The 15,430-nt window shown below is 41.3% G+C and overlaps 1 protein-coding gene and 1 non-coding gene across 5 annotated transcripts in view; one reads left to right on the top strand and one right to left on the bottom strand.

Moving 5' to 3' along the window:
- The window catches only part of Mindy2 (MINDY lysine 48 deubiquitinase 2), a 96,239-nt gene extending 89,130 nt beyond the window's left edge, over nt 1–7,109 (bottom strand). The window contains exon 1 of one of the 4 annotated variants that reach the window (XM_074066081.1): nt 6,136–7,109. In XM_074066081.1, the coding sequence (XP_073922182.1) occupies nt 6,136–6,957 (822 nt within the window). In that variant the 5' untranslated portion in view covers nt 6,958–7,109. The remainder of the gene's footprint in view (nt 1–6,135) is intronic. The other 3 variants (XM_074066078.1, XM_074066080.1, XM_074066079.1) reach the window with 3 other exon arrangements.
- Nucleotides 7,110–14,674: 7,565 nt separating this feature from the next.
- Nucleotides 14,675–14,807, top strand: LOC141421111 (small nucleolar RNA SNORA42/SNORA80 family). The gene has a single exon (XR_012445787.1). It is a non-coding gene; the product is annotated as a small nucleolar RNA SNORA42/SNORA80 family (small nucleolar RNA).
- Nucleotides 14,808–15,430: the final 623 nt, after the last annotated feature.

The following is a 15,430-nucleotide window of genomic DNA, read 5'->3' as shown; positions in this document are numbered from 1 at the left end:
CAATGTTCTTACAGGTCAGGGGAGAAAAGCAAAGCCTAGTTAGAAGCAAGAAGAGGTAGCTGTGAAAAAGACATGAGAAAAGAAATGTCATCATGGGCTGAAGGTGTGGCTCAAGTAGTAGAGCGCCTACCTACAAGCGCAAAGCCCTGAGTTCAAATCACAGTACTGCCAAAAAAAGAAAAAGAAATGTCATCAAAAGGGAGGGAGAACTACAGCAAAAACTCACTGCTGGCAAGAGGTTTGCCTTCAGAGAACCACTTTGCAAGTGGTAAGAGAAAGAGGAAATGTCCATTTGAACTTTGAATTTTCAGTTAACATCCTTTTTCTCATTTTGCTATTGTGCTGTGCATCTTTTTCCCCCTGATCTGTAAATTAAGAAATAGGGGGTGATGTTTGAATATGATTAAAGTATATTATATACATGTATGGAAATGCCATAACAAAACCATTAAGCCGTATAATTAACATATGCTAATTTAAAAAGAATCTGGCAAATACTTCTCTCAGTGTGTAGGTTTGTTTTATTGCTGGGTGTGTCTACCAGTATGTAGAGCATATCTTTTTGTTCTTTCTTTTTTTTTAACCTTAGCTTTAAAATATTTTACAGACTCAAATGAATCAATCCTTATCTTACAGTTTCTAGGCTTGATATGTGGAGAAACTAGCTTAACACTAAATAGTCTTGCTTTAGGACTCTGGCATTCCTCCTCTGCTTTCAGCAGTCGTTTGTCTCAGCTCGTATAAAGCAAAGAAAGAGAAAATGGGGAAAGAATTTCCTGTCCCAAAGGGTTAGTGGGGATAGGCTACGTCTTTCCAGCATCTTAGATTAAAACAGTGAATTTTCATTCTCCTACTAAAATGCTAATACTTATGTTATGATACTATACGTCCTCTATCACAAGGTTCTGTGGAACTTTCTTGCATGTATGATGGCTTCAGAATCTATAACATTCTTTCTAAATAAAAACAAAAGAATGACAAAGTAGGGACTCCTTTTATTATTAAAGTAATACCTTGGTAAACATAAAAACTTTAAGACAGAAACTTCTTTATTTTAGAATGGAAAATTTAAATTATACACAAAAGTTGAAAAGTAACACACTGAACTGTCAAGTACTCATCACTCAGCTTTTATAACATAAAGCCATTTTCATCAGAAACTAAAATTCAAGCTGGGCCTGATGGAACACACCTGTCATCCCAGCACTCAGGAGCCTGAGGCGGGAGGGTCACAAGTTTAAGGCCCGTCTGGACTATATAGCAAGTTCTAGTCTAGCTTGGATGGCACAGTGAGGCTCTGTCTCAAGAAAAAAATTAAAAACAGAAACTATACCTCTGACTTGTTGAATTTTATACACAACCAATTAAGTAGGCCACAGTCCTCAATTATACCTACAAATAGCATTTTATAGGTAAAATGAAAGTTTAAAAAAATCTTAAAGAAGCAAAATGAAAATATATTCAAGACATAAATGTGGGTAAATTTACCTTATGTCAGTTAAATGGAATACAAGTGTGAGTTTGAATTCATTTGAATAGATTTTCTTCTTTCTTGATTTGTTATCAGTGCTCAACTACTTCATAGATTATGAAAGATGATCTATCCTCTATCAGTGTTAACCAGTAATTTAAACTCAGTACTTGACCCATTTGGTAATTTAACTGTAATATCTTATCCAGCAATGTACTTACTTCCTCTAAATCACTCAAATCCTTTCAATTTGCTGTTTTCATGATTTCATCCTCCCCCCAAATTTCATGATTTCTCCTCATTCAGAAGCTGTTTCACTTCTGGACACCCTAATTCCAGAGACCCTCCATGAATTAACCCCTGAACAGTCCACACTCTGAGAACACTAACCATTCTTCCTGCTGCCTATTTCTAGGCATAAGAGAACTACCAGAGACAAAACAAAAACAAAGCAAATTGGCAAACTAAAAGTTTTAAAAGCTACTCCGATTTATCCATTGCCTCAAATTCCTAGTACCATCTCCGCTGAGATGGTAACTTCTCAAAATACAATGTACTTCTTTCATAAAATTTACCCCCTTGATGTCTTATAATCTCTCTCATTTCTTAATCAATAGTTACTCTGCCTAAATGGAAACTATGAGGCTTCAGTTTCCATCTGCCTCACCATCTTATTATGACCTCGTTTCTGTATTTCCTTGATCCATTCCTTCAGAAACAGAGCTTGCTGTTCCTTTTCTCTGACGACCACTGTACCGCCTATTCTGAAAGCTCTATATTACCCTCATTTTTCCATGGCCTTGTCCTTACACCTGCCCTTTTCTACTCCACTTGCTCCTTGATGTATTTGATAAGGTAACTAACTACTTTTTTTTTAATTACAGTCCCTCTCCCTCACTACTATCATGGCATTGTCCTATTTCTACTTCTCATTCCACATCTCAAACTGTAAATGCTCATTCTTTTTACTTCCTCACCCTTAACATTGCCTCTTTTGATCTGTTTTGTTGTTGTTGTTTGTTTGTTATTGTTTTTTTCCCCTTTGCCTACTGGAGATTGGGATGAAGGAGAGAGTAGGGAAACAGAAAAAGACAGGTAGGGTGGTTCTGTTGGAAATTTACAATTCCTCACATATGTTGGGATAGAAACAAGTTGAGACCTATAGCTTACTACTCTCTAAGCAGAATTTATTTATTTTGTAATTATCACACTTATATCTATGCAATGATCTGCAGTTCAATTTTCTCTATTACTTTGACCTCTTTCCTGAGATCCAATGCATCTAGAGGCATAATGGACATTTATATTTTTATGTCCCACTATCTGACATTTCCAATTTGACACAACCAAACTTTGGCATCAACTTCCTCACCTAAAATTATTCCATTTGATCTTCACTATCATTTAAAGGACCTAATCAATCTCTATTATCCAGGTTTGAAGAAATGGTGTCATTGCCTTCATTTCTTATACCAAGTTACTAATGAATTCATCATTGGGACTGTTACCTTGTCTTCATCAAAGATAAAGAATTGCCTATCTAAAAAAAACTATCCTCATCAATTCTTCCCATGTTTAGTATGTGCAAGGTCCTGGGTCAATCCCCAGAGCCAAAATAAACAAATAAATAAATAGGGCCAGGGATGTAACTCAGTGAAAGAGTTTTATTCCCGGCACCGAAAGGAAAAAAAAAAAAAGCATGTATACACATATTTATATGTGTGTGCAGGTGTGTATATACACACACATATATGCACATGTGCATACATACAAAAGACCACTTTCCTCATTTTTTTCCTTTATTCAGCATTTATAATAGCTCTATTTCCAGCTATATATAAAGTCTAAATACCCTCAGTGATGGGTCCACTAAAATTTGACAACTACGTTCATACTTGTTTACTATTTTCTCTATTCTAACATTTCTCAAACTTTTTTTTCCTCAGAGTCTTTTACAGCATAAAAATTACAGAGGATCCCAAAAAGCTTTTGTCTATGTGGCTTATAGCTACCAGTGTTTTGGAGATTAAAATTGAGAAAAAAATTAAAACACAAGAGTATATGGACACATTCTGTTAACTATCAAGGCAATATCATCACCCACCAGGCAAACTGGAAAAATCTACTGACACTTGAAAAAGGCACATGAAATTTTAGTATTATGGAAATAGTTTTGACCTTTAGAACTCCTGGCTCACTAGAATACTGCTCTATGCTACTTTTCTTACCCACCTCCCTATCTGTCATTAATGAATGATTTTTGTGTGCATAAAAGCCTAGAGGCAGAAAAAAGGCAAGAGTCACAGATTTACAAAATAATCTTCATTATTCATTATATACATATATATATATATATATATATATATATATATATTATTCATTATTCATTAGCATGCCTGCTCATTCACAGTCTGACCAAACCCATCAACTTTATTTCCTGCTATGTCCATCTCCTTTCCCTTCACTGCACTTCAACCAAAGTTGGAGGTTCCAAAAAGAACAAATCCTTTTGTGCTTCTGCATCTATAAACAATCCTTTGCCTAGAGGCCTCTCTTATTCATCCTGCAGGCCTGATTCACAAGTTATGGCTTCTATGAGGCCTTCCCTTGCATATCCCATCCCCAATTATTCTTTTTTCTGTGCTTTCATAGCACATTAGAGCTTTTCACATTGTCCTGACATTGTTTATATGTTTGCCTCCTCACTATATAGTGAACTACATGAAGGCAGATTTGCTATGTGCTCATCACTGCATTTCTAGTACCTTACACAAAGTGGAAATACAGACTTATGGTCACGCATTTGAATCTGTCTCTCGAGATTCAGTCTGATGTTCATCTATCCTCAAGTACTCCAGGCCACATTGTACTTTCTTCTTCCTTTGAAGTTCTGCAGTATTATATGGAAACTGAGCAGAGAAAAGCCTGAAGGAAAGTAACAGTTATTCCTTCCTACAAAACAGACTGGGGATTCTGAACCATAGAACCAAGTCTAACTTCCCAGGACAAGGGCCTCCATCAAGTAGGTCTTCTTGACCTTTTCAATTTAATTTTTCATTACTTTTCAATATGAACTTACCACTCCTGTCATCTAATACACATACACATACACATACACACACACACATACACACATACACACACACTCCATTCTATTTTCATTCCTTTTGTTTACACTCCTCTCCCCCAGGAATTACATTTCCCTGTTATTCTAAATTCTTTTCCTTAAAAGCATGGTTCAAGATCCACAAGTTCCATGAAGTTTTCTGAAACTATGCCAGACCAAAGGAAAATTTCCCCGTTTGGATATCTAACCCATTTCCATTTGTTTCATATAATTTAGTATTTATTATTCTATTTATTATTTATTTATTTAGGCTTTTTGAGGCAGGGTCTCACTACGTAGCCCAGGGTTATTTTGAACTCATGATCCTCTTGCCTCAGCCTCCTGAGTGCTGGGGATTACAGGCATGTACCACCACACCCAGCAATTATTCTTTAATAGTTTTAAGTATATCAATGCAGCAACCCCAAATATCCTGACAGCTCTTCAAAGGGAAGTATTGTCCTCTCTCAAAACATGAGTGTCATTATGCACCAGATAATGGCAATGTTTCTAGTCTTATTTCTTTGGTATCAGTCTTGTTAGCAATAGGAAGACAAGGCATGTAATAAATACTATTCCCTTATTTGATTTTTCTTCCTAAGTGGTTACAATAATAAAAGCTACTTTTCTTCTAGGGAACATTTTTTCCGTAGATACAATTACCGACTTGAAAATAAAATAGGTGCTGTGAGTGCCCTGACACTGTGAGTTTAAATATGACACTCTATTACAGGTAAGTCACTCTGAGTCTGTAATGCACTTGCTCTTCCCTTTTTAAAAATGTCTCATTATCTTAGATAAATCATTTCTTATTTTAGTTGTAATAGTTTTAACTCCCATAATACACTTTGATCCATGGTTACTGAAAATAATGTCAAACGTTACAAATCAAGCCAAAGAAATGAGGCAAGTAAAAATTACACATAAAATAAAAATGTAATCTTTGGAAAACCAAGAGATTATGATAATTGGGCCTCAGACCAATGTTTTCCTTAAATGGAATTTGTCTAAGGGGCCACATCTTCGCTACCACCATTCCCTTAAGGATCCACGCCCAAATGGGGCGAGCATTAAGTTGGAAAATGGACTAAACATAGCAACTAAACTTATTCCATATCACAGATCGATGGCAATTTCTGAAGACCACTTTCTCCAATTCTTCACTTTTGCCTATGTGCAAAGGTCAGATAATTAGGAATAATATGGGAAAATAGAGTTAAAAATAACCAGAAGGTGTAGCATGCTCTAAGTCCTACTTGTTTGTAAATACGGTGTATCAGCTACAACGTTCAACTTAATGTTGAATTCTTCAACACTACGAAAGAGACTTGAGGTTAGCGACAATTCTTTCTGATATATAGGGATCAGATATATATTCATAAAAGTGTATATGAATATTCTTTCAATAAGGGGAGGGTATCCCAGAATGAATTTCACGTCAGAAAAGGGGACCGCTGAATGAAGAAGACTAGAAGAAGCCGTCAGCTGACAAGCAGCAGCTTCCTCGCCCCGTTTTGCCCCTCCCCAGCTGTAGGAAGTAGAAAGCTGCAGAATGTACCTTCCAGGCCAGAAGCAAAACATTGAGGATGGCCAGCAAAGGACAGGGTCCATTCTCATTTTGGGTGATGATGGGTGTGTTCTCTTCCTTCCACTGGATCCACTTGATGTGATACACAGACTGTCCCGGGAAGCGTTCCTTGGAGGCCGCCAACACCTGAGCGGTGTCCTCCTCCCTGCACAGAGGGGCAGCCCCGGGCACCACCGCGGCGCCCTCCTCCTCCTCGAGGACCCTGTTCTCCGGTCCCTCCTCGCTATTGAACTCGGAGCTACTGGGGAAAGAATGCAGGTTGGAGAACGACTCCAGGGAGTCCAGGCTGGGCGACTCCCCAGGGGGGCTCGGGTCGCTGCCACTGCTGCTCAGGCCACCGGCGCTGCTGGGCTCCTCGGAGCCGGAGGCTGCCTGGCAGGTGAGGCCGGGCTCCGGGCGGACTCCCGCGTCTCCCGCCGGGCTCGACCCAAGGCCGGCTCCGGCCTCGGCTGTCTCCGGGAAGGCGGTCACCTTGTGCTGCCCTCTCAGAGGTGCCTTCGCAGGAGCAGGACTCTCCAAAGCAATCCCCTTCGAGTCCGAGCCCGGGAAGGAGCTGCACAGTCCCGCAACCTGCGGAGGGCCGGCTGGGGAAGCCGAGTCCGGGAGGCTCCTCCGGGCAGCCGCCGCCCCCTGCCCATTCCCGTCGCCGCTCTCCGCCGCCCATACTCCAGGACCATCCCCAGCGGCGAGCCTGGTCTCCGGTCGCCCAGCCGGCGGAGAACCTGTCCCCGGCGCTGACTCGGCCGCCACCCCGTCTTCTAGAGGCTTCAGGCTGTCGGGGCCTCTCTCCATACCCGGCCGCCCGCCCCTCGCTCTATAAATACCGCGACCGGTTCTCCAGAGCCAGTGCCTCAGACGCCATGACAGCGGCACTGGCTGCTACAGCGCCCTAGCGCGGCCTTGGCCAGGCACGTCACCGGGGAGGGTCCCGGGAGCGCGCGCGCGCGCCGCCGTGCACCCCGCCCGCTCGGGGCGTGCCTCCACGTGACTGCGCGCTGCGAGGCGAAAGGAACCACGCAGCCCCGCCCCCGCGGCCCCGCCCCTCCCGCCCGCTCATGCAAAGTCCAGAGAAGGCCGGGAGTGGTGGTGGGGGGGGGGGGGGGGGGGGGGTGTGTGTGTGTGTGTGTGTGTGTGTGTGTGTGTGTGTGTGTGTGTGTGTGTGTGTGTGTGTGTGTGTGTGTGTGTGTGTGTGTGTGTGTGTGTGTGTGTGTGTGTGTGTGTGTGTGTGTGTGTGTGTGTGTGTGTGTGTGTGTGTGTGTGTGTGTCTAAGGGGCGTGGCCACGGGCGCGCCCCCGCGTCCTCCGCTCCAGTAGAAAAACATCCTCTCACTGTGTGGCCGGAAGTTGAACTCCAGGGCAGCCAGGCCGCGCGCGGCTACTTTAAAGGCCGGCTCCGCGGGCGGCTGAACACTTGGCTGTGACTCTTTAGAACTGGGTCGTGTGTGGCCCAGCTTTGGGCTCCAGCCTGGTAACCGGGGAAGAGTTGGTGGTTGTAGCACTGGAAAAGAGGTCGTCTCTGAAAGGCTCTGGAGACTTGTTTCCCCAGCTCGTAACAGGGAAAATTGAAAGCGGGTCGCAGGAAATGCAGGTTTTGAGGGCGGGGATGTACTCGAGGTGTATAGATCATTGCACTGAACAAATTCCAGCCTCCATGGGTTTTGGCTGAGAAGCGCGATGCATCCTCCAGCTACTGGTGAGACGTTTGCCCTGCAGGAGGCGTCAGTGCTCTTGTGGATATTGGCCCGCGCAGTAAAAGAAAGTGGGTAATTTGGACCAATAATAAATTAGCTAATGCAGGCTAAGTCTTTGCGGTTTTGTTAACTTGGCTTCGCGTTGCATGGAGTTGGAAGCGCCTGCTCTTGAAAAAGGGGACTTTTTCTAATTAGCATTGAGTCTCCTTGAGGCCATGCGATTTTCAAACAGGACTGACAGTAGGCTTCAAGTTTTGTTGGTGAGAAGCAGATGTGGATTCTATTCTGACCTGTTCCAGAAAAGGGCTCTCCACTCCTCCCCCCCAGCTTTTTTTTTTCCTTCCCTTTTTCAACATTTGGTAGGCTCTGGGATATAAAAACGAAAACAGGTCTTCACAATCAGACATATAAATTGTATCTCTCGGTTTAGAAAACGTATACAAAATTACAAACTGTTTTATTCATTCTTTCAACACATTTCAGCCCGGTTTTTTTGTTGTTGTTGTTGTTTTTCCTTTTTTCTTTTTCAGTGCTTCGATTCAAACCCAGGGCCTCAGTACCTGTGAGGCAAATACTCTTACTTCTGCCCTACCCTCCCCCGCCCCTCGGTGGTTTTATTCTTACTGCTGTATCTGTAATACTTGCTTGGTTAGTATATTTTTCTGAGAATGCAGTAGAGCCTCTTTTCCCTTGCCTAGCAAGCCCAAGGTCCTGAGTTCAAATCTTTTAAGCATTGGCATCATATTCATCAAACTCTCAGAAAACAGGAAAATTAGAAAAAATAAAGGAAAGCTTCTTCAGAATGTTGACTTTTGAGTTTTTGATGCATTGGTCTCCATGTTGATCCGTAAAACAATACATCTTGTTGTAGATTTGAATTTTTCTCTAAAAAAAAGAATTGCAGATGTTAACATATTAAAAAGCATGCTAGCAGTCAGGCACCAGTGGCTCACGCCTGTAATCTTAGCTACTGGGGAGGCACAGATCAGGAGGATCACCTATGAAGCCAGCCCCGGCAAATAGTTTGTGAGACCATATCTCAAAAAAAAATCCAACACAAAAAAGGGCTGGTGGAGTGGTTCAAGTGGTAGAGTGCCTGCCTAGGAAGTGTGAATTTAAGAGTGCCGTGAGTTCAAACCCCAGTACCGCCAAAAAAAAAAAAAAAAGAAAAAGAAACATGCTGCTGGATTAAGCACATTGTGATATTGTCATGAAGTACAATTGAGTATGTTACAGATTTCAGGAAATTCAGAATTTGGTATGGTGCCTCAAATGTAAAAAGGAGATCTGTAAAGGTGTATTATATGGATAAGTTGAATGAATGAATCATTTATAGGCCAGTGAGGCACACAGTAGAGCCAAAAATCATGGAACACACTTCTCAAATAATGTCCCTTCACCACTTTTCAAAACCGTGCTTGAATAAATGTGTACTTGCTCTGGTAGTTTTTATGAACCGTGTTTCAAATACTCACATGCATAGTTTAACAATCTATAACACAAAGAAGCAGAATCAAGTTTTCTTTCCAATGCTGTCAACAATTACATAAGGTAGAATGAACAGTGATGAGAATATGGACAGTTATTTGAGATTATGAAAATGTACACAGTTGGGCTAAGGTATAGCTCAACGGTAGAAGCATGTATGTGGCCCTGAGTTCAAACCCTAGCACCAAATAATTAGTTTTTTTAAAAAAAAAGAAAAAATACATTTACATTTTAAGGGTGGTAGGGAATGGCATCTAGGAAGAATACCAGAAGACAATAAGCTGACAAATTTCTCAATCTTACTTTGCTTATATGTGTTTTAGCTAAACTATAAAGTAAGATAAACCATTTTAAGTTAAAAGTTACTACCCAAAGTTTCAAATTATTTTTCGAAGTTACAGATGTGATGGTCTTAAAAGTTAGTTCGTATAAAAAAAAGCAGTTCTCTGCTTTGTCCCTCCACACCATTAAATCCTTCCACACCATTAAATCCTCTTTCTTTCTTTCGGTGAAGTTTGAACTCAGGGCCTTGAACTTGAACCACACTTCTCTACCCCTTAAATCTTGCTCTTTACAAATAATCCCTTTCAACTCAGAGCTTTAGCTCCTTATCCCCATATTTTTGAGTAGCATAATTACACTCTGATATCTTCATTTTAAAAAATTACAGCTACTTCTGGCTGGGTATGGTGATGTATGCCTGTAATCTTAGCACTTGGAAGGCTGGCACACAGGAGGGCTACATAGTGAGACCCTGTCTCCACTTCCCTCCCCCACAGAAAAAATTATAGATACTCAGGGCCTCATGCTTGCTAGGGAGGAGCTCTACCATTCAAGCTATGCTCTCAGTCCTTGATTATTCTTTTATTTGTTTTATTTTGAGATGGGGTCTTTCTGTGTAGCTTAGGCTGACCTCAAGCTCATGATTCTCCTGCCTCAGACTCCCAAATGCTGGGTTTACAGATGTGCAGCACCACACCTGGCTCTATTTTTATTTAATTTTATTTTATTTTGCAGCTCTGGGGTTTGCACTCAGGGCCTCATGCTTGCTAGGCAAGCGCTCTTACTGCTTGAGCCATTCCACCAGCCCTGGCTCTATTTTAAAATTCTGTTTTTCTTAGTTCCATCGTATGTTTTTCTAGCTACCATGACAGGAAACACCCTGTCATCTTTGACCTTGACCCTAGTTTATTGATTATTATCTCATCTATCAAGTCTTACTGATATGGTTCCCTTCTTTCCTTCATTTCCTCTGTGGCCACCCCTAGTCCTTACCCCCTTACCACTAGAGTGTAGAGATCTTCTGATTTTTCCCCCAGCTTATGGCTTCTATAAGTTATAATTCAAACATCTTGCTCTTATTATTTTGATGTACTACTAATAATGAATTGATGTTTCTTTATTACTAGCTACATCAAAATTAGCTCTGCATAGAATATTGGATGGGTATGGAACACATATACCTCTGCTCCACCTCTTTACTATCAATTCAGCATATGTGAGAAAATTCTGAGTTAAAATTCTGAGGGTTTCCACATACCTCAAATCACCCTGGCTTTGGCCTTCAACTGCTTACAGATACTCCAGCCTCCTGCAAAGTACAACTCTGACTCAATTATTTCCTTGTGCCCCCATAAGGAGTCCACACCTGTTCCGACACAAATCCAATACTGCAATGTTCTGCCAGGTGCTGCTTCGACTCCATGCTGCTTTAGCAGATGCTTACCTGTCCTGGTGGCATTAAAGATGCATGATGACAAATGGAGGGAAATAACCTTTTCCCTTTTATTATAGTCCTAATATGCTATCGTGAGAGTGAAATAGCTCTCTCCATTTTGCTTAGGTTCCTTTTAAAACATGGAACCTAAATATGTATCCAGGTAGGCTGAACCAGCAAAGAATTCAAGGCATATATTTCATTGCCTTCAACTCAGAATCCTTACTCCCTGGTCTTAAACTAATTTGTTGTTGGATAAAGTATATCATGCCTGCTTCTTTCTTTCCTTAGGCCTTCTCTCCTCCAAAATTATTCTGCTTGGGTACCAGGCATTGGTGGCTCACACCTGTAATCCTTAGCTACTTGGGAGGCAGAGATCAGGAGGATCATTGTTTGTGAAACCCCGTCTTCAAAATAGGCAGAGCAAAATGGACTAGAGGTGTGGTTCAAGTGGCAGAGCATCTGTTTTGCAAGAGTGAAGCCCTACGTTCAAACCCCAGCCCTACCAAAAAAAAAAAAAAAAAAAGAGAACAGTGAAAGAATGCTTGCCTGGCACAGGCTAGACTCCAGGTTGAATTCCCAGCACTGCAAAAATAGTTTTTCTTTAGTCTTATTCAGACCTACAGAATCAGGAATGTGTTGAATGTGTTGAAACAAGAGATCATCTTTTTAAACAAGTGCTCCCGTGATTCTGATAAAGGATAAAGTTTAAGCATTACTACTTTAGTACTAGGGGAAGCAATCCCTCCACACCTCTGTGGCAAATAAAGAAGCCTTAGCAAGAGACGGCAAACAGCTTCTAAATTCATCTTGGATATCCAGTGTTGTTTTTCATTACTCTCCCCATATCCTCCAAAGTTAGTCTTTTAGCCATTTTCTCCTTTACGCTTTCTTTTGAGGGATGTGTGTGTTGACAGATAGATACATTCATTTTCAAAGTCATGTCTAAGACTACATTTGTTACTCTGATCTCAAAATATGTTCCCCCTCTTGTCTCTCCCATATTTTTTCATGTTAATATCAGTTTCTCTATCACCCAGATTTTGAACATTCCAGTACTTTTATTTTATTCTACTCATAATAAATAAGGCCTTTTTAACATTTGAACTTTTTTTTTTTTTGGTGGGGCTGGAGTTTGAACTTAGGACTTCACACTTGCAAAGCAGGTGCTCTACTGACTGACCCACACCTCCAGTCCATTCTGCTCTGGCTATTTTGGAGATGGGATCTCATGAAATATTTGCCCCAGCTGGTGTTGAACCTTGGTCCTCCAGATCTCAGCCTCGAAAGAAACTAGGATTACAGGTGTGAGCCACGGGTGCCCAGTTAATATTTACAATTTTTAATGCGCTAGGCTTGGTGGCTCATGCTTATGATGTGAGCACTGGGGAGGCCAAGGCAGAAGGATTGAGAGTTCAAATCCAGCCTCAGCAATGTAGTGAGTTTGATGGCAGCCTAGGCTACATACTGGGACCCTGCCCCCCCAAACCACAAAAAACAAAAACCAAACCAACAAAACAAATTTACTGTAAATAAATAATTTTGCTCTGCTCTCTGTCTCTTTCTCTTTCTCTCTGTCTGTCTTTTTGCAGTGCTGGGGATTAACCTGAAGGCCTTGGGCTTGCTAGGCAAGCACTCTACCACTTTGAGCCATGCTCCCAGTCCAATTTGCTCTCTTTATACAAAACCTAAACCCATTCATTTTATTTATTTTTATTTTTATTTTTTGGTAGTACCAGGGTTTGAATTCAGGGCTTTGCTCTTGCTAGGTAGGCCCTCTACCACTTGAAACTTGTCCCCAGGCCTTTTTTTTTTTTTTTTTCTTGCTTTAGTTTATTCTTCAGATGGGGGTCTCCCTTTTGCCTGGGCCAGTCTGGACCATGATCCTTATCTATCCTTCCCCTGTACCTGGGATCACAGGTGTGTACAAGTGTTACACCTGGCTGGCTGGTTGAGATGTGGTCTCAATAACTTTTTGCCCAGACTGGCTTTGAATCATGATCTTCTGACCCCCCAAATGGCGGGATTACAGGCATGAGTCATTGTGCCTGGCCCAGCATATTCATTCATATTCATTTAGAAAAATTAGAAAATACCTTTTGTTTAAATTATTAAATCAATGGTATCTGTATTTTAGGGACAAGGAAATACACTTTCTTATTTATTTGTTCTACTGACTTTCTAAAAGAACTTGGTCTAAAGCCAAGTATGGTGGCCCACACCTCTCAACCCAGGTACTTGGGAGACTGAGTCAGGAGAATGTGAGTTCAAGGCCAGAGCAGCCAATATTATGAGATCATGTTTCAAAAACAACAAAACAAAACAAAAACCCAAATACCAGGGACAGATCCAACTTGGGTCTTTTGTTTTCCTTCATTATGTTAGCAGAGTTGAGTGTCAAACTTCAACGTCAATAACTCTCTGGAGGAAGTCTCTTAAAATGTGTTTCTGGGCTCCACCCCAGGAATTCTGATTCAATAGAATTGGAGAAAGGCCCAGGAATCTGCAGTTTTGACAAGCATCCGAAGTGATTCTAAGGCAGGTATTCCACAGGCCATTCCACTGAGAAACAGTGATCAAGAACAATATCAGATAATAACCACTTGCATTGAAGTGTGGTTGGTAATTGTTTATATGCACATAGTAAGAATTATGATCCATTTAGCTTATAATTATAATAATCAACCTTCATAATTATTTATTGAATATTTACAATGCAGTTCTTTGGGGCACGGAAGACAATATTAAGCATGGTCTCATGGAGGCAGCCTAATATAGCGGAACGTGCATTGAATGGAGATCATAGACCTGGGATCAGAACCTGATCTGGCCATTCGCTAATCATACAGGCTTAGATAGCTCAATTTACTTCTTTTGACTTCACTTTTTACCTTTTGTAAAAGGAAAAAGGAGCCAGGCATTGGAGGCTCACACCTGTAATCCTAGCTGCTTGGGAAACTGAGATCAGGGGGATTGCAGTTCAAGGCCAGCCCGTATTTCATGAGACTGTCATCTCCAAAAATTAACCACAGCAAAACGGACTGGAGGTGTGACTCAAGCAGTAGAGTACCTGCTTTGCAAGCACAAAGCCCTGAGTTCAAACTCCATTCCCACCAAAAAAAAAAAAAAGACAAGGGGAGCTTAAATAATTTTGCTATGCCAGGTGGGTCACACCTGTAATCCTAGCTACTTGGGAGGATTGAGGCCAGGTAAATAGTTTACAGGACCCCATCTCCAAAATAACCAGAACAGAATGGATGGAAGTGTAACTCAAGCAGTAAAACACCTGCTTTGTACTCCCCAAATCCTATTAAAAAAAGTGATTTTGCTATGTGATTTTGTAAATGAAATGGGAATTTATGGCAAAGGATTTATAAATTACTTGGAGCTTTGCAGATGTATTGTTATTTTTTGTGCTGCTGGGGATTAAACCCATGCCTTTGTGTAAGCACTCTACTACTGAGCTACACCCCCAGCCAACTATATTAGTATTGTTACTGCCCTCAAATTGGTAATAATGTGGTGAAGTGGACAAAACAGAAGTATTTGAAATGAAAAAGAAATAGATGACACATGTAGACAATGCACAAGGGCTATAGACAAAACATTCAAGTGCATGGGTTTGGATTTATGGCAGGCCTGTCCCCCTGGACTACTCATAGTGTCCCATGCCAAGCAAACTGTAGCTCTGAAGCATATTCTGGCCTCTGTTTGTAGATTGCTGGCACTGAAGTGGGTTTCACAGTGGCAAAACAAAGATTCAAGCTTTGGGCTGGGGGCATGGCTCAAGTGGTTAAACCACCTGCCTACTAAGCTGAGGTCCTGAGTTGAACCCCTCAGTACCGCAAAACAAAACAAAACAAAAAACCAATCCAAATTAATTGACTTAGATAGTTCTAGTAGTTTTGAGATAAGGTCTCCTGCTTTTGCCCAGGCCAGCCTTGGACCTCCTACTTCTGCCTTCTGACTATCTGGGATTAAAGGCATGAACTACCACGCTTGACCCTGGAAGACAGGATTCATCCAATGTTTAAAAGAAATAAGGGCTGTAAGTGTAGCTCAGTGGTAGAATACCACTAGCATGTGTGAGGCCCTGGGCTTGATCCCCAATAATGCAAAGAAGTAAAAATAAATAAAAGAAGTAAAGTAAGGCCTGGAGATCTAATAAAAATAATTACATTAATTGTGAAGAAAATATATAAGAAAAAGGGAGATGGTGGTATGCATGGAGTCTAGAGAAGGCCCCAAAGCAGTAACAGTATGCTTTAATCATCATCTGTGGTAGAGGTCCTCTGAACAGGTGGATGGCCTGATACCTGCCTGATTCTTACACTGATTATTATGTCAAAGTTAGTTGGCTAGTTGGATGA

This window comes from Castor canadensis, chromosome 2 (genome assembly GCF_047511655.1).
Source record: "Castor canadensis chromosome 2, mCasCan1.hap1v2, whole genome shotgun sequence".
Classification (NCBI taxonomy): domain Eukaryota; kingdom Metazoa; phylum Chordata; class Mammalia; order Rodentia; family Castoridae; genus Castor; species Castor canadensis.
This window is presented reverse-complemented; position numbering and strand designations above follow the sequence as displayed.